This window comes from Panthera uncia, chromosome D2 (assembly GCF_023721935.1).
Source record: "Panthera uncia isolate 11264 chromosome D2, Puncia_PCG_1.0, whole genome shotgun sequence".
Lineage (NCBI taxonomy): Eukaryota > Metazoa > Chordata > Mammalia > Carnivora > Felidae > Panthera > Panthera uncia.
Genome location: NC_064818.1, coordinates 38,041,612 through 38,059,234, shown reverse-complemented (window position 1 = coordinate 38,059,234; position 17,623 = coordinate 38,041,612). Strand labels below are relative to the sequence as shown.

Sequence of the window (17,623 nt, the reverse complement as noted above, 5' to 3'; positions counted from 1 at the left end):
AAAGAGGGAGACATAGAATCTGAAGCGGGCTGGAGGCTCCGAGCTGTCAGCACAGAGCCCGATGCCGGGCTCGAACCTCCAGATCGTGACCTGAGCCGCAGTCGGTCGCTTAACCGACTGAGCCACCCAGGCGCTCCCAAGCCGTCACTTTCTATTCCCCTTCCTGCCATCCTTCAGAAACCACTAGTATTTCTGTCTCCATGGACATTTTATATAAACGGAATCATACAATATGTGGCCTTTGTGTCAAACCTTTTTACCATTGACCATAATGCTTTCAAGTTTCATCCGTGTTGTGGCATGTCTCAGTACTTTATTCTCGTATAGCTGAATGATACTATACCATTTTTCATTCTCCCCAACAATGTGTATAGAAGGGTTTCGATTTTTCCACATCTTCACTGTGTATCTTTTTAAGTATAGCCATCGTACTAGGTATGAAGTGGTAACTCATTGTGGTTTTAGGTTGCATTTGCCTAATGGTGATGACCATCTTTTTTGTGTGTGTTTCTTGGCCATTTGTCTTTTTGCGGAAATATCTATTCACGTCCTTTGCTCATTTAAAAATTTTTGTCTGTTATTGAGTGGCAAGAGTTCTTTATTATTGTGGATACTAGGCTTTTTCAGATATATGACTTACAAATATTTTCTCCCATTCTGTGGGTTTTTACCTTCTTGGGTGTCCCTTGAAATACAAAAGTTTTAATTTTGATGAAGTCCAATTTATCTATTTTTTTGTTGTTTTTGCTTTTGCTTTTGGTGTCAGCAAGAATCCATCGCCAAATCCAAGGTCATGGATATTTATTCCTGTTTTCTTCTAAGATTTTTATAGTGTTTGCTGTTACATTTAGTTCTCTGATGTTTTGAATTACTTTTTGAATATGGTGTGAGGTTGGGATCCAACTTAATTCTTTTGCTTGTGGATATTCAGTTGCCCCTGCATTATTTGTTAAAGAGAATATTCCTTCCCTATCAAATGGTTCTGGCACCCTTGCCAAAAATCAATTAAACGTAGATGTTTAGGTTTCTGAATTCTATCCCATCTATAGGTCTATCTTTATGCTGGTATCACACTGTTTGAATTACTGTAGCTTTGAAGTAAGATTTGAAATTAAGAAGTGTGAGATCCCTGACTTTATTGTTCTTTTCCAAGACTGTTTTGGTTATTTGGGGACTGGTCCTTTGCAATTCCACATACATTTTAGGATCAGCTTGTCCATGTCTGCAAAAAGGCTGCTGGAATTTTTATAGGGATTAGATTGAATCTGTAGATCAGTTTGCAGAGTATTTGCCTTGTCAATACTGAGTCTTCCAATCTGTGAGCACAGGGTGTTTTGTATTTTTGTGTTTTCAGTGTACAAGTCTTACATCAACAAATTTAGCCTTACGTATTTTTTGTTATTATTGTAAACGGAATCTTATTTTCAGATGGCTCACTGCTAGTATATAGAAACACAACTGATTTTTGTATTTTGATCATGTATCCTATATCCTACAGCTTTGCTGAATTCGTTTATTAGCTCTAATAGTTTTTGTGTGGGTAGGATTTATAATTTCCTATATAAGATCATGTCATCTGTGAACAGAAACTTTTACTTCTTACTTCCAATTTGGATGCTTTTTCTTGCCTAATTGCCCTGACTAGAACTTCCGGTACAATGTGGACTAGTGGTGGCAAGAGCAAACATCTTTGTCTCGTTTCTGATCTTAGGGGAAAGATTTTCTTCTTTCACCATTAAGTATGTCAGCTGTGGCTTTTCATAGATACTCTATCTCAGGTTGATAAATACTCCTTTTCTTACAATTTTGTTTTTAATCATCCAAAAGCGTTGGGTTTTTTCAAATGCTTTTTCTGCATTAGTTGGGGTGATCGTGCGGTTTTCATCCCCCTTTATCCTACTAACAATGTGTATTACATGGACTTATTTTTGTATATTGAATGGTTCTTGTATTCCTTTGATAAATCTCACCTGGCCATGGTGGCTAATCCTTTAAATACCCTGCTGGATTCAGCTTGCTGCTATTTCATTGAGGATTTTTGCACTTCCCTTGTGATCTCTTTGTCTGGCTTTGGTATCAGGGTAACATTGGTCTCATATGAGTCAGGAAATGTTCTATATTTTGAAGAGTTTGAGCAGGATTGGTGTTACTTCTTTAAATGTTTGATTGAATTCACCAATAAAGCCTCCTGGTCCTGGCTTTTTCTTTGAGAGGTTTTTATTATCGATTTAATCTCTTCTTATAGGTCTATTCAGATTTTCTATTCTTGAGTCTCATTTGGGAATTTGTATATTTCTAGGAATTATCCCATTTTATGTAGGTTATCTCATATGTTGACATGAAATTATTAACAGTATTTTTGTATAACTTTGTAATCCATTAAAAATAAATAACATTTTATTTCTATAAGGTTATCAGTAATGTCCCACTTTCATTTCTGATTTCAGTAACTGAGTCTCCTCTGTCAATCAGTCTACAAGTTTGTCAATTTTGTTGATCTTTCCAAAGAATTATTTTTTTGTTTCATTGATCCTATTGTTTATCTATTCTGTTTATTTGTGTTCTAATCTTTATTATTTCCTTCCTTCTGGTTGCTTTGCATTTAGCTTGTTCTTCTTTTTCTAATTCCTTAAAGTGAAAAGTTATTGACTGGAGATCCCTTTTTTCTTTTTTAACGTAGGCATTTGCAACTATATATTTCCTCTGAGCACTTTTTTTTTTTTAAAGGATGTTGTTTAATTTCCACACATTTTGTAAATCTTCCAGATTCCTTCCTGTTATTTATTTCTAATTTCATTCCACTGTGGTCATAGAAGATATTCTGTGTAGTTTCAATCTTTTAAAATTTGTTTAGGGGCACCTGGGGGGCTGTCGGTTGAGCATCTGACTTCGGCTCAGGTCCTGATCTCATGGCTCGTGGGTTCGAGTCCAGTGTCCCACTCTGTGCTGACAGCTGAGAGCCTGGAGCCTGCTTTAGATTCTGTGTCTCTCCCTCTTTCTACCCCCTCCCGCTCATGCTCTGTCTCTCGCTCTCTCAAAAATAAACAAAAAAATTTTTTTTTAAATTCGTTTAGATTGTTTTGTGGTCTATGTGGAAAGTTTTCCATTTGCACTTAAGAATGTGTATTCTGTTGTTGGGTCTACTGTTCTATATATGTCTGTTATGTCTAGTTGGTCTACAGTGTCGTTCAAGTTTTCTGTTTCCTTGTTGTCTTTTGTCTACTTGTTCTATCCACGAGGAAAGTGGGGTGTTGAAGTTTCCGACTATTATTAACTATTTCTCCCTTCAATTCTGTCGGGTTTTGTTTCAGATTTTCTGGGGCTGTACAGTTAGGTGCATACATGTTTATAATTGTTCTATCTTGATGGATTTAACCCGTTTATCAGGATATAATGTCCTTTGTCTGCCAATCTGCTTTTTTGAGAGTTTATGCCATTTATATTTAAAGCAATTACTACTAAGTAAAGGCTTGTGCCATTTTGCTATTTGTTTCCTATGTTATGTATATTTTGGCTCCTTAATTCCTCGATTATTGCCATATTTTGTCTGAGACAGTTTCAAGTGTACCATTTTGATTCCCTTCTCAGTTCTTTTCCTATGTTTTAGTTATTTCCAGGGATTAACATCTTAATTTGTAACAACCATTTTGAATTAACACTAAGTTTCAACAGTATATAAAAACTGCTCCTACATAGCTCTACCACCTTCCTTTATGTTGTTATTGTCACAAATTACATCTTTATGCATTTTGTGCCCATCAACAGAGTTATATTTCTTGATTGGTGTCACTGTCTCTAAATCATGTAGAAAAAAAAAAGAGCTACAAACCAAAAAACATATTAATAGTAATGTTTATGTTTACCTAAGTAGTCGCCTTTGCCAAGGTCTTTTGTTTTCCTCAAGTGGATTTGGGTTACTGCCTGCTGTCTTTCATCTCAGCTTGAAGGACTTTTAGTGTTTCTTATAGGGCAGGTCTATTAGCAGCAAACCATCTCCGTTTTTCTTTATCCAGGAACGTCTTAACGTCTCCTTCATCTTTAAAGAATATTTTGCCAGATATAGGATTCTGGGTTGACATTATTTTTTCTTTCAGCACACTGAATAGGTCATCCCACAACCTTCTGTCCTGCACAGCTTCTGACAAGAAGTCAGATGTTAATCGTGCTGGTGATCTCTTGTATGTGACAAGTTGGGTTCTCTGTTGCTCTCAGGATTCCTTGTCTCTTGTGTCTAGTTACGTGTCTCGATGTGGATCATTTTGTGTATCTTGCTTATAGTACATCGAGCTTCCGAGATGTGTAGATTAACTTGTTCCATCAAATTTGGTCAGTTTTCAGCCACTGTTTCTGCAGATATTTCTGCTTTCTCTCTTCGCTGACTCCCATTACATGCATGTTGCTACACTTGATGGTGTCTCACAGGTCTCTTAGGTTCTGTTAACTTTTCTTCATTCTCTTTTCATTTTGCTCCTCAGACTGGGAAAGCTCAACTGGCTTATCTTGAAGTTTGTTGATGCTTTCTGCCTTCTCAAATTTCTTCTTAAACCCCTCTAAGTGAGTTTTTCGCTTTTACTGTACTCTTCAACTCTAGACTTTCTACTTGGTTCTTTTTTTGTAGTAACAGAAATTTTCTCTCTCTTCTATTCTAATATAGATTTTATTTCTATTAGGAAATTACAAAAGGGAACCAAATAGAAATTGGCATTTTTAAAGACAGTCGATTTAAAGTCTTTGTTTCGGAAGTCCAATTTCTGGGTTTTCCTGTTTCTATTCACAGATTTTCTTGGTTTCCTGCGTGCGGCTCATGCTTTCTTGTTTTGCATGCCTTATAATTTTTGTTGAAAATTAGGCATTTTGAACATTATAATGTAACAACTCTGGAAATCAGTCTTCCCCTTCCCCAAGATTTATCGTTGCTGCTTGCTGCATTAGTTGTAGTTTAGCGAGTTTTCTGAACTGATTTTTTAAAGTTTGTATTCTTTGTTAGGTGTCACTATTGAAGTCTCTGAATTCAATAGTGGTCACTCGTGATTCGACACATTTCCTTAAACTCCTGGAACCAACTCCCCAACCTCCATCCCCAAATCTCCCAGTCTTTGCAGATGTGTTCTGTGTGTGTTGGGGCTTCTGACACTCAGCTAAGTGGTCTAGGACTCGACCTAAGCCTTTACTTCCTGCTTGTGCAGAGCCTTAAGATCAGCCAGAGGTGAGCACTGAGAGCCTTCTCGAGTCTTTGTTAGGCATGCGTTCAGCGCTGGGCATGTGCGTGCCCTTCCAGATTGCTAGGGACTCGTGGTGCTCTTGGAAACCGTTATCCCCCAAAGTATTTCATGCCCAGCCTTTCTTCCCCAAACTCTTCAATTTGTCTCCTATTTGCCCCTACTGTTACCCCTTCCTCCAGGCATCAGTGGCTAATACTTTTGCCTTCAAATGTCCCCCAGGGTTGCCGCCTCCCCCCCTCCCACCCACCTCCACCAAATTAGGTGAAATAAAAGCAAGTCATTCGAGCCGGTTGCTTTCAGGGAGCAACCAGATGGATCAAAATATCCATAGTTCTTGAGGACAACAAGATCCATTCTGTTCCCTCCAGTGCTGAGAACTTACAAGGACCGTGGGATATTGTTTCTGAGGCTGCTGCTGAGCTAGGGGTGTGTGGGGGATAGGGCCGGGGTAAGTGAACATGCAACAAAACCCTCTTAATGGAGCCTTTTTTTTCTCAAGCATTTGGTTGCTGCAGACTTTCATTTAGTTTCCGGAGTTTGAATAAAGTTGATTCTGACTGTTCTCATCACCTTATTTGTTGCTTTTGTGGGGGAGGAACACTTCTAGAGGCCCCTACTCCACCATTTTTGCTGACTACATTGAAGTTTAAGACACTCTGATCTAGTCTTTCATTTTACAAAGGCACAACAAAGGCCCAAAGCAGGGACACATGACTTTTCTAGGATCATAGAGCAAATCAGCGGCTGATCTGAGATCGGGACAAGATACTTGACTCCCAGAATGGTACTCTTTCTGCTTCAGGATGTCCAACTCTTACTGTTAGGAGGAACGAGGTTCAGAGTGGACACCCGTGTTGGGCCAAGGCTAGCTTTCCAGGGAATGGGGGCTGAAGGTAAGAGCCCCTTGCAAACCTGAGGGCTTCAGTGATTGAATCTTTTATGGAGAGGGTCCCTGTAAGGGGCCAGGCAGAAGACTGAGCAACATGGCTAGAGAGAGCTTTCAGGTTTGATGGGGTGAAAACTTAGCTGTTATCTGCCCGGTGAAGACCTTGGTGATGATTTAGCTTGGCTTCTTGTTTCCAGGTCTGACTCCACTTCCATCAGCCAGGGCAGGGAGGAACCGGCAGCAGAAATAAGGGGCCGAGTCCTAAGCTAGAGCTGTAACCCTTTGCCAAAGCAAGAGGAAGGACACAGCACGGTCACCCAGCGGTCACCGCCCGTGGGCATCTGTAGAGGGCCAACCTGCAGATCCCTCTTGCCCCCTCTTCCATCACCTGACTGAACTCCAAACACAGCCTTCCTCGAGCTCACCTGCCCGGTGTGTGACCCAGCACCTCCAGGCTCAGAAGTTCTGTCTCAGCTCAGGAGCGTTTAGATCAGCATCAGAATGACAAGGCAAGCACGAGGCAGGAGCGGTTTCCTGGCCCCCAGGCCCGCTCAGATCTGTGAGGTTGGGGCCCAGGGACCTGCATTTTGACAAGCGCCTCAGATAATCCTGATACACGCTGGGGTTTGGGAACCACCACTTTAGGACCATTTCTCCACCCGCAAAGTAAGCACCTTTATTCAGCCTAATATACAGCAGGGAGGATTTCTTCAATTGTGCACCCAAAACAAGTGACCCCTTTGTCTCGCCCTCGCCGTGCTCCTGCCCCCAACCGTGTTCCTTCCGATGCCCCACAGCTGCGGAGAATTCACTCAGGGCTGAAATTCACTGGGTATCTCACCCTCTGGTAGCTCTTCTGGAAGTGACATTAGATGCGTGGCAATGAACTGGCCTCGGCCACCATTTCCAGGGGGCAGAAAAAGACCCAGGGTAGCCCTCTCCCAGAAAGATGGCCTGTAAGGTTGAATGTCTCCCTCCCCATCTTCTTTGTCCTGGGCATAATCAACGCAGTTAATAACCTCCTGTCGACCTTGGAAGGCAGTAAATAAATGCCTTTGCCCCTGAAGCGAACTCACCGAGGAGGTCATGCAGTCTTCCAGCCCATACTTATTATGGGTTGGGTTCCGTGGGCGTGACCAAGAGGGCAGCCTGAGGGACAGGAAGGTAGAGAGAAACCAAGACCGGGATGAAGGCAGGTGGTCCCCAAGTGTGTGGACCAGGGGTCTCAAACTCCGACACCTACAGGGGCCAAACAGGTAACATGCAGTGGGGTGTGGTGGGGCTGGTGGCAAAACAGAGAGCGCTGTGCTCCAAGGGGGCAGCTGCGGCCTGGCTCCAGCAGCTCCTGGTCTGCAGGGTTGCCAGAGCTGGGTTTTTCGAGGGAAGCCAGCATTGTGTATTTTTACAAAACGTAAAACCTCTCAATACCTCAATGTTGGCAATAAATTCGAATGTCTGAAAAGACGCTTTGGGGACCAAAGTAAATGCGTGTACAGTCAGGTACTGCCTGCTGGGCACCAGGCTACAACCTTTGGTGCAGACAACAGGGCAAAGTAATGTCACGGGACACTTACCGTCACCTTGGAGGGGGCTGAATGCAGGCCCTGGCAGGGCTCAGGAGGCAGCCGGGGTCAGCCTGAGTTCAGTCATGTCGGGCCAATCAGTCCATCCCAACAGGCAGGGCCCCCCTGGCACCCGAGGGCAAGGGGCCTGCCCTAGGGGGGCAGCACCTGCACCGGGCATGCTGGGCCTTGTTCAAGAGGCCACGGGCATGGAAACGGGGAAAGGAGTGAAGAGCAGGGCCTAAAATCGATATTCCAGGGCCCACAGTGACTTCTCCGGCTGGGCAGTGGGTCTAGGGGGAACAGGCTGGGATCTAGCTCACGGCTGCCCCATGCCCCTTGGGCCATCCTCTCCTCTCTTCTATGTCCAGGGGAGACTGAGGGGTCGGGTGGTATTCCCAGGCAGACGTCTACTCCAGGGACAAGGCCTCCCTGGACCCTGCCAGGGCCCAGCTGGCTTGATCTCCCACCTCAGTCCCTGAATTCTCTCCTTTCTAAATTCCAACAGAGGTCAGAAAGAGAGTGAGTGGAGACCCCTGGCAAGGCAAGCTCCAGGCTTCTGGAGAGAACAATGATGTCTAGAAACTGTGACCCTTCTAGACTCACCCTCTAACACTACTGACCAAGGGGCCAAAGGCTCACCAGGACCACAGCCACGAGCACCTCTCAGACCGAAGGGTCCCTGAAGGGAGGCGCCAGTCTTGTGCCTCTCTGGGTTGTCCCCACCCTCCTCTCCAGTGCCTGGCCATGAGGAATGCCCCAGGAGTCCCACACACACCCTCTTGCCCGTGCTCCTTCCTCAGGACCCGGATGAAGGACCACACTCTTCTACCTTGTCCTCAGTGGACTACACCACACCCGTATCTGACCAAACTCCACACATCACTTCAGCAGCTGGGCCCTGGGCATGGATGTCGGGAACCTCCCTTCTCGTTCCTTACAAGCCGGGGCTCCGTAAATCACCCACGCTCAGGATTTCCTGAGCATGTTTCTACTTAAAGTCATATACACTTGCACTGGCTATTAAGGCCGAAACCCAGAGCTGCAGGCAGAATCGGGAGGCAGGAGAAAACAAGCTGGCACCAGGGAAAACATTTCCAAAATGTTCCAGAGCTGGCTGACTTTAATTTAGAAAGTTTTTGGCTATTGACATCCAGGTTTAAGGCACATTCACGTAATTTACACGAAGCCCTGTCACTGGCAGGGAGCTGGCCGTGTCCTCATGGCTTCGCACAGAAGAAGGAACAGATGAGTTTCTGGTCTTTTTCTTCTTCTTCTTTTTTTTTTTTTCCCTTTTCTAAGAAAACTCTAAGGAATGGGTTTGGCAATGACAAAGCTGATGACACATTCTCACCAGATGCAAAGATTACTGTCAAAGGTCTTCCCTTTTACTCCTTACCGAGGACACGGTGCTCCCCAGCCAGCCTCTCTGACCCGAAACGTGCACGCAGCACAGACCTGTATGCATCTGTCTGGCAGGGACTATTATAAAAAAAGATGCCTCCAAATAAAAATGAAAAATTACAGGACTAATATGAAGCCAAGAGTCTCAGCCACAAGCAAAAGGGGATGACTGCATGAGTCAAGAAATAAAACATGTACTTCAGCAGCAAGCGGCCGTGAGGGCTGGGGAGGGGAAGGCACCCCGAGGGAGGGAGGGACCCAGGTCCTTCAGCTCGAGCATGATATACGGAGCAGGAGAGGTGGCGGAGGATGGGCCAAGGCTCTACGGACGGACGGGCGGCACTGGGGCACCTGGGGGGCTACTCTGTGGATTTGTTAGAAACAGATGGACATTCTCTTGACCTTTTCCTGGCATCGCTGTTGCCCGCAGGCGGACAGAAGGGAGCCACCAGTCACAGCTCAGTCGTTGCCGCCACAGATCTTCAGCAGAATCTTCTGGTAATCCCCTGAAGTGTCTCCCTGATCCCAGAAACAAGGAAAACATCAGCTGAGGGCGCTGTGGCCCAGTTTCGGCCTCCTATCTTCTGATTTTCTTCTGCCCTGAGCGCTTTTACAGAGAGGCAGGCCCCACGGGGGAAATTCCCCATCACGTGGGTCCCGCGGCGGGAGAGGCTCACTCGTACTCTGCGTCACTGGAGACCCAAACCCAGTGTGGTGCAGTTCGGCTTCCCCAAACCCCCGCTGAAGAAAACAGAGCTGCACTTACCCCGGTGATCAAAGTCGTAATTTGAAAAATAAATACACAAAAATTATAAAAAGCTCCCCCCAAGCCCCTAACTCTGAGCTAACTCGTGGTGGTCTCTCCCCAGTGCAGTGTCATTGTGCTAAATTGAGACTGCCCCTGATGTGGCACTAAGTGTGCTCTGGAAGAGTAATCTCCTGTGGCAGGAGGGTCTGCTGCTATTATTCGGGCATCCCTGCTCAGGGGTGCCTGGGTGGCTTAGTCAGTTAAGCGTCCAACAACTCAGGTTATGATCTCCCGGTTATAAGCTCAGGTTATGATCTCACGGTTCGTGAGCTCGAGCCCCACATCAGGTTCTCTGCTGTCAGCTCAGAACCCACTCTGGATCTTCTGTCCCCCACTCTATCTACCCTCCCTCACTCGCATGCGTGCACTCTCTCTCTCTCTCTCAAAAATAAATATTAAAGAAAGAAATTAAGAAAATATGCGGAACACAGCTAACTTCCTTTTTTTTTTTTAAAAAGAGTTTTATTGATTTATTTTAAATAATTTTATTTATTTTAAACTAATTTATTTTTTAAGTAAGTTCTATGCCCCAGATGGGGCTTGAACTCACGACCCTAAGATCAAGAGTCGCATGCTCTACTGACTGAGCCAGCCAGGTGCCCCTCACTTAGCTAACTTCTCATCATTTCCTTCTACCGTTTCTTTCCTCAGGGGTGAGGCCTATGGCGTCTTCCAGTAGCCCACGGGCACACAAGACCCACTCTGTGAATAATTACTAATCCTCTGCTGTCAACATCATCATTTTTATAGCCAGGAAATGGAGATTAGCTGTTCTCCGCGACAGGCCCAACATCACATTTGAGGGAGTCTGAAATCAGAACCTGGTTGTGGTGACTTTGCTTTCAAGGCTCATATGAGTTCAGAATTTAATGGTCAGACCCCCCCCCCCGCCCCACCCCCTGCCACCAACAGGAATGCATTTTGTCAGACCAGCCCTGGAACACGGTGATAAGAGTAGCTAGCGTTTCTTAGACATGTCACATGTCATGATGTGCTTTATAGGGGCTGTCTCAATCAAGGCTCCCCGAACTCCTGGGGGGAACTATAATCATCCCCATCTTGGGGATGATGGAACCGGGGTTCAAGGAGGGTGAGGAACCTGCTTGAGGTCACACAGTTAGCAAGTGGAAGAGCTGGGCTGGACTCCAGTCTGACGAGGAACCGCGTTCCTGCCCCAGGGCAAGGGGCACCCTCGGTACTGGGACCCTCATGGATAAAGGATGGCTGAGCGGAATGGCTGTGACCCCGGCGCCCTGTTCTCAAGTGCCTTCTTATGCTGCCCCTGCCATGAGGCTGGGTGAAGGAAGTACTTGTCAGTGGGCTGAGCTCCAGGGAGCCTCGGGATGGGAGTCCTCACTGACGGGTCAGGGTCACAGGGTGACCAAGTACCCAGGTGGGGAGGCCCTGCGTTTTCTCACACACCGGTGTTTGCGTTCCCCCTCTTTCCACTTACTGAGCAGCAGGTGTGCTGGAGGCTGGGGAGATAGGGACGGGGCGCCACGCAAGGTCAAGGCCCAGCCTGCCCTCGGGAGCTTACAACAGTCTGGGGGCAACCGGACAAAGAAGCAGAAGCTGAAGACGGCCAAGTACGCAGCCCACAGGCAAGATGCCCGTGCAGGGCAGAGGCCAGAGTTGTGAGCAGGGAGGTATAGGAACAATGCGGGTGACCAGGGAGGTCCACAAGCATCCATCCCCCAGAGGGCCCTTACCGCAATGTCGTGGTACAGCGACTTGCCGTACAGCCGCTTATACTCCATTCTGATGTCCAGGAGGTCGATCTCACTGCGAGACACCATGATGCGAATCAGGGTCCGGTCCTTTGTCCCCGCTCCCTGGAAAGAGTCCACCAACGGCGTGAGCAGTGGGCATCCTTACTGTCCCACGCTCCCGCTGTGGGCCCTCTGTCCTCTTAGCTGAGGGGTGGCTCTCCTCGGGCCCCAGTCATGGGAGGGGCTGAAACTCCCCACCCAGACCCCTGCATGTGGGAGGCACATACCCTCATGGCCTTGTTGAGCCTTTCAGCAAAGAAGGCTGGGGTATTCTTGAGACATTTCACTAGAAGAGAGAAACAGCATAACTCAATCTGCAGAAAACTCTCAGTCCGAGGGGCCTCAGAGAGAGCGAGTGTCCTTCCAGGAGGCCGCACGTGATGCCCGTCACTGCATCCACCTTCCTCTCCCCATTTCTCCTCCAGGCTCAATTATCTGTGATCTTGGCTCCGGCTCTTTGGGATAGAATCACGCAGGGCCTAGAAACCAACCTCAGCCTCCTTCCTGGCAACCCATGTGGTGAAAGGAGCCATGTAGGGAAGAAGCATGGCTGGTGACGGGGAACCGCGTTCCTGCTCCAGTGTGAGGGGCAGCCTTGGGACTGGGACCCTCACGGAGAAAGGACGGCTGAGTGGAATGACGGTCTCCTTAGAGACCTCAGGCCACGATCCTTACATCAGAGAGGACACGCCAGGAAACGAGGAGCCAAAGATGGGCAGACTGCTACGTCCCCACAGGGTACAGGGAGGTCACGAGGGCTACGCAGCCGGGGCCCAAGCCCTGACGGTGGGAAGAAGCGAGCCCACCCGGCCCTGCCCTGAAGGGCACGGCCCCGCACTGTTCCGGGAGCTAAGCCAGCTTTCCTCAGCAAGGGCCTGTTTTGCTGTTGCAAGTAAAAATCTTTCCACGTGTTTCCATCACCGACATCTGACAACTGCCTGCAGGGATGTATTTTTAGAGGGAACTTGGCAGGATGTGAGTCATCTTCCTCCGGGAGAGGAGCTGGCTGCCCTCCCGCGAGTGCCCGCGCACCGCGGCTCCCTTCCCCGGAGCTGCGCCCGAGACACAAACAAGACACCTCGGGGGCAGCGGGAGGGGCGGTGCGGCAGTGAGCGGGGAGCGGTCTTGTTTCCCACCAAGGAGGCCCAGGATTCAGCATCTTGGATCACGTGGTTCGCTAGCTACCCCTCAAGCAGAGAGCGGCGAGCACCCTGAAACCGACAGCGCCAGCGACCCCAAGACACCGACCCACGGCCAGCATGCCCTGCTCCAGGTCCCCGGACATCTCCCGGCAGATGCTCTTCTCAATGTCTCGACCCGTCATCCGCTGATACTCGTTGAAAACTAGCGGAAAGAGAGGGAACAAGTTACGGACTGAATTCTGCCCCCTGAAATCCACATGGTGGAGTCCTAACCGCTGGTGCACCTCAGAACGTAACTGTATTTGCAATGCAGACTTTAGAGAGGTGATTGAGTTAAATGAGGCCCTTACCGGGGCGCCTGGGTGGCTCAGTCGGTTAAGCGTCCGACTTCGGCTCAGGTCATGATCTCCTGGTTCATGAGTTCGAACCCTACGTCGGGCTCTGTGTGGAAGCTCGGAGCCTGGAGCCTGCTTCGGATTCTGTGTCTCCCTCTCTTTCTGCCCCTCCCCAGCTTGCACTCTGTCAAGAGTGTACTCTCTCTCTCTCAGAAATAAATAAACATTAAAACAGAATTAAAAAAAAAAAAAATTGAGGCCCTTAGTGTGGGCCCTAATTCGATCTGACTGGTGTCCTTATAAGAAGAGGTTTGGACACACAAGGAAACACCAGGGACATCCACACAGAGAAAAGATCGTTTTAGAACACTCCAAGAAGCTGGCCATCTGCAAGCCAAGGAGAGGCCTCCGAGGCTGACACCTTGATCTTGGACTTCCAGCCTCCAGTACGGTGGGAAAGTAACTACCTGTTGTTTAAGTCACTCGGTCTGTGGTAGTTTGTTGTGGCATCTGGATCAAACTGACACAGGACACACGGTAAGGAGGCCACCCCGCCTCGCCAGAGCCCGCCTTCTCCCCTCTGCCTGCAGCACCCCACGTGGCCCCACTGACTGTGCCCACCCAGCTCTCGAGTTGGGCAGGGTCTTTACCCCACGAGACGTGTGCCCCCAACTCCCGCCTGCTCATGTGATCCCCTCACCAGACTGCTTTCCCAATCACACCTTACTACCCCACCCAGGACCCCTCCACACACACCAGCAGAATGTTTGCTCTCTTCCCAAATCCTTTCCCGTCTCCAGGCGGACTATATGTGCTAACTCCTATCCGGCCCACATAGCCTGCGCTAGGACAGGCCAAGAACCCACGGGAACAGGACGCTAGGTTCCTAGAGAGGCAGATGGCACAGTAGCGACTTAAGTCCTAACTCTGGCTCTGCCCCCGGATATTAATCCTCCCTTCTCCTGACCGGGTCTCCCTTTCTATCACTGCTTCCTAACCTTTGGACATTTGCACCTCTGTGTCGTGAATTCTGCTGTACCTGTATTGGTCTTCGTTACTTCCTATTTTCTTCAGATCAGCTCCTCTTTTTCCCCTAAGTAATAATACTTTTGAAACCACGCGTTTGATGTACTACTTATGTATTCTATACGCATTGAAATAAATAAAGACCAAGATGGAAATCTGTTCCCTCATGCTCCATGACAGCGTAGTGGAGGGATTAAGAAGTGCTCTGGAGCCAGGGGCCAAGTTCAGACCTGAGCTCTGCCACGTGACCGACTGGGTGGCCTAACTTCCCACCGGCCCCGCACTGCCCCGTGGCTTCTCCCTCATCTGTACCAAGGGGAGAACACCAGCACCTGCTGAATGCAGTACAGCCTAGGGCACGTACGGAATGGGTGCCTGCGTTTTCACTCGGGCTCCCACCGTGCCGCTGAGTGTGGCTGTCATTCCCAGTCCTCACCGCCTCACATACTAGCCTTTCCGACACAGCTGGCCTCCAGGACTCCCCTTCCCCTGGGTGTTCCTTCACAGCCAGCTGTGATGGCCATGGCCCTGTCCTCCGCTGGTTTCTCTCCAGATCCCCTCCAGAGGGAACCTCTTGCGGTCCCAAAGCCTCAAGCACCGATGACCCACTCAGAGCTCCCAAGCTTCCATCTGGAGTGTAGGCGTCTCCTGACCTCCAGAATCCTAAACCCAGTGGTCCACCTGGAATCTCTGGACAGAGGCTCCCGACTTCTTTCCCTCCTAAAGCCTGTTCCGCCCACAGCTTCCCGATCTCGGGGGAGAGGCAGGCACTCCGCTCCTCCTCCACCCACCCTCCATGCTTTGCTTCTCTTACACCCCACATCCAAGCGTCAGCAAACAGGGCCAGAATCTGCCCCTCCCCGCCCCGCCCCTGCCACCCAGTCTGGGCCGCCAGCCTCCCGGCTGCTTTCCTGCTCTGCCACTGAACCCTCCACCCTTGACGACACAACAGCCAGTGAACACGCAAAATCTAAGTTAAATCACCTCCCTCCTCCACTCTGAGCCCTCCAGGCCCTCTGGCTTTACTCAGGATGAAAACCCAAGTCCGTGCAGTTGTCCCCAGGGCTGTCCACCACTCTGATCTCGTCTCCTCTGGCTCTCACTCATGCCACCCGCCCCAGCCTCAATGACCCCCTTTGCCGGGAGCCCCCCTGCTCAGGGCCTTTGCACCTGCAACTCTGTCATGTTTTCATTTTTTAAACAAGTTTTATTTATTTTGAGAGAGAGAGAGAGAGAGAGAGAGAGAGAGAGAGAGACACGGCACAAGTGGGGAAGAGGCAGAGAGACAGAAAGAATTTCAAGTAGGCTTCACAATGTCAGCGCAGAGCCTGATGTGGGGCTTGAACCCATCAACTGAACCGTGAGATCATGACCTGAGCCGAAACCAAGAGTCATTCGCTCAACTGACTGAGCCACCCAGGCGCCCTTACTCTGTCATGCTTTTAACTCAAATGTCATTACCTCAGCAAGGACCACCCCAAGCACCATCCCTGACCCCTGTACCATTTTCTATCCCCGTTTCCAACTTTATTGTTCATTTCTAAAGGATCTGCCATCTGGCACAGACTTTATTTCGTTTTTGTTTACTGCCAGAATGCGAGCCTCAGGACAGCAGAGATTCCATGATGCTGTTCCCTACCGCTTCCCCACACCTCCTCCTTGACCTGGCACGTGGCAGGAGCTTGGCTTATAAGTGCTGAGTGAAGGAGTAAATAAATGCTACTTTTGTACAATGTACGATTGTTCTGCTTAGGTTTTTATGCAGGCGCTGGATAACTTGGAACAGGTGCTCTTGAGGGCTGTCTGAATTCTAATTTCCACGCTCTGGTGTAGAAAGACACCAGCCCACAGGAGGCTGCCATTCCTCTCACCTCTTCCTTTGCTTTCCTCCAGAACCAGATGCACGCAGAAACTCGGGAAACCCACCAATAAGATCTTTTAAATCACCACCAGGGGGCTCCTTTAAGGTGGAGTAAAGCTCCATGCAGAGTAGGATTGCCCAGTGTCTCCCCATCATATCTTGTCTGCTCTTATCTATCTGGCCCCAGGGAGGCCTGGGACTGCCTTACCTGCCACCAGGTGGGCCCGGCTCCGGGAGCACAGAATTGCGTTGAACTTGGATTCATCTGTCCCCAGGCGGTTCTCCCCAGCTGCATACAGCTCCTAGACAGATGGGAAAATGGCCATGCAACGCAGGCCTCACCCCAGAGACCAGGCCCAGGCCACCTAGGACGGCCCTGCAGGCCCAGAGGGGAAAGAAATGGGAGCGCACCCTGGCCGCGCTCCCTTCACCCTGGCCGCGCTCCCTTCACCCTGTGGATCTAGACACCATTCACACATCCTCTCGGTGGCAACACAGAGGATTCTGAGGCAGGGTGGTGGGAGGGGCGGGGCACAGGGATGGGACACCCTGGACCAGGAGAACCGAGGCCGACTGGGGCCAGGACAGGCAAGGAACAGCTTTAACCCAAGCAAGGGAGTAGCAGCACAGGGGCAAAACAGAATGAGGGCCGGGCTACCAACTTGCCGTAGGACTCTAGGCAGGCCACCGGCCTGCTCAGAGCCTCACTTCCTCATCTTTAAAATGTGAAGGTCAGATTAGATCCAGGGTCACAAACTTGAAAGCCCAAAGGGGTCAGCTGGGTAATTGAAATGAGAGAAACAGGCCAGTTGTCAGGCCAGGGGGTGGTGGCGACTGAGGCCAACCACGGGGAGGGGCGATAGCTTCTTAGCACCTGCTGTGCACTTTAATAGAGAAGCTAGGCTCACAGCCACCAGAAATCCAGATTTCTATGTAAAATTTCCCAATCTTTATAAGCAGTTTTCCTATCTATAAGGGGGAACACACGAAACAATAAATATTATGACAACTGATAGACTCCAACCGTGGATGTGGGATTTCATGTGATAGGTGCTTTCCCTGCGTCTCACTGTGGGTACCATGATGTTTGCAAATGGGCAGAATTTGCACTTGCCTGTTAAATCCTTGAAAGTTTAAGCCAAAAATATTTGCCAACTTGCAACCCCAGTACCAGATGGCCCGAAGGTGCCCTCTAGGCCCCAGGTAGTGGCTCTTGGACCTAAAGGCACCGAGAGCCAGGAGAGGAGGGCAGCCACCAGGGGCCTGGAGATCCCATGGGTCAAGGTGAGGCAGGAGCAGGTCTACAACTAAGAAGACAGAAAAGCAGGCACAAAACCAAGAAACTGAGGCAACTTCTGCCTCAGCTAGGGAATGGACTATCTAGGAAACAAGAAAACAGGAATAGGAAAATTCCCACTGGGATAAGAGCCAGAGCCTGGGAGCTTGGGGGTGCCCAGCCCTATGTCCAGAAATGGGAACCGATGTCGCAAGCCAAGGAAATGTTAGGGTAGGCCCTGCAGGAGGGCATCTGGGACACTGTCTGGGCACAGGGAACAAGCCAGGAGTTTGGGCCCTTATCCGGTCTCTGCCTCCAGGTTTCTCTGGGCA

General features: G+C 48.9%; 1 protein-coding gene across 1 annotated transcript in view; it reads right to left on the bottom strand.

The window, feature by feature from the left end:
- Positions 1-8,760: 8,760 nt before the first annotated feature.
- Positions 8,761-17,623, bottom strand: part of ANXA11 (annexin A11) — a 44,949-nt gene continuing 36,086 nt past the window's right edge. The window contains exons 11-15 of the mRNA XM_049645271.1: positions 16,224-16,317; positions 12,900-12,995; positions 11,879-11,937; positions 11,592-11,714; positions 8,761-9,593 (exon numbers count right to left, since the gene is read on the bottom strand). Coding sequence (XP_049501228.1) covers positions 9,534-9,593; positions 11,592-11,714; positions 11,879-11,937; positions 12,900-12,995; positions 16,224-16,317 — 432 coding nt within the window. The 3' untranslated portion in view covers positions 8,761-9,533. The remainder of the gene's footprint in view (positions 9,594-11,591; positions 11,715-11,878; positions 11,938-12,899; positions 12,996-16,223; positions 16,318-17,623) is intronic.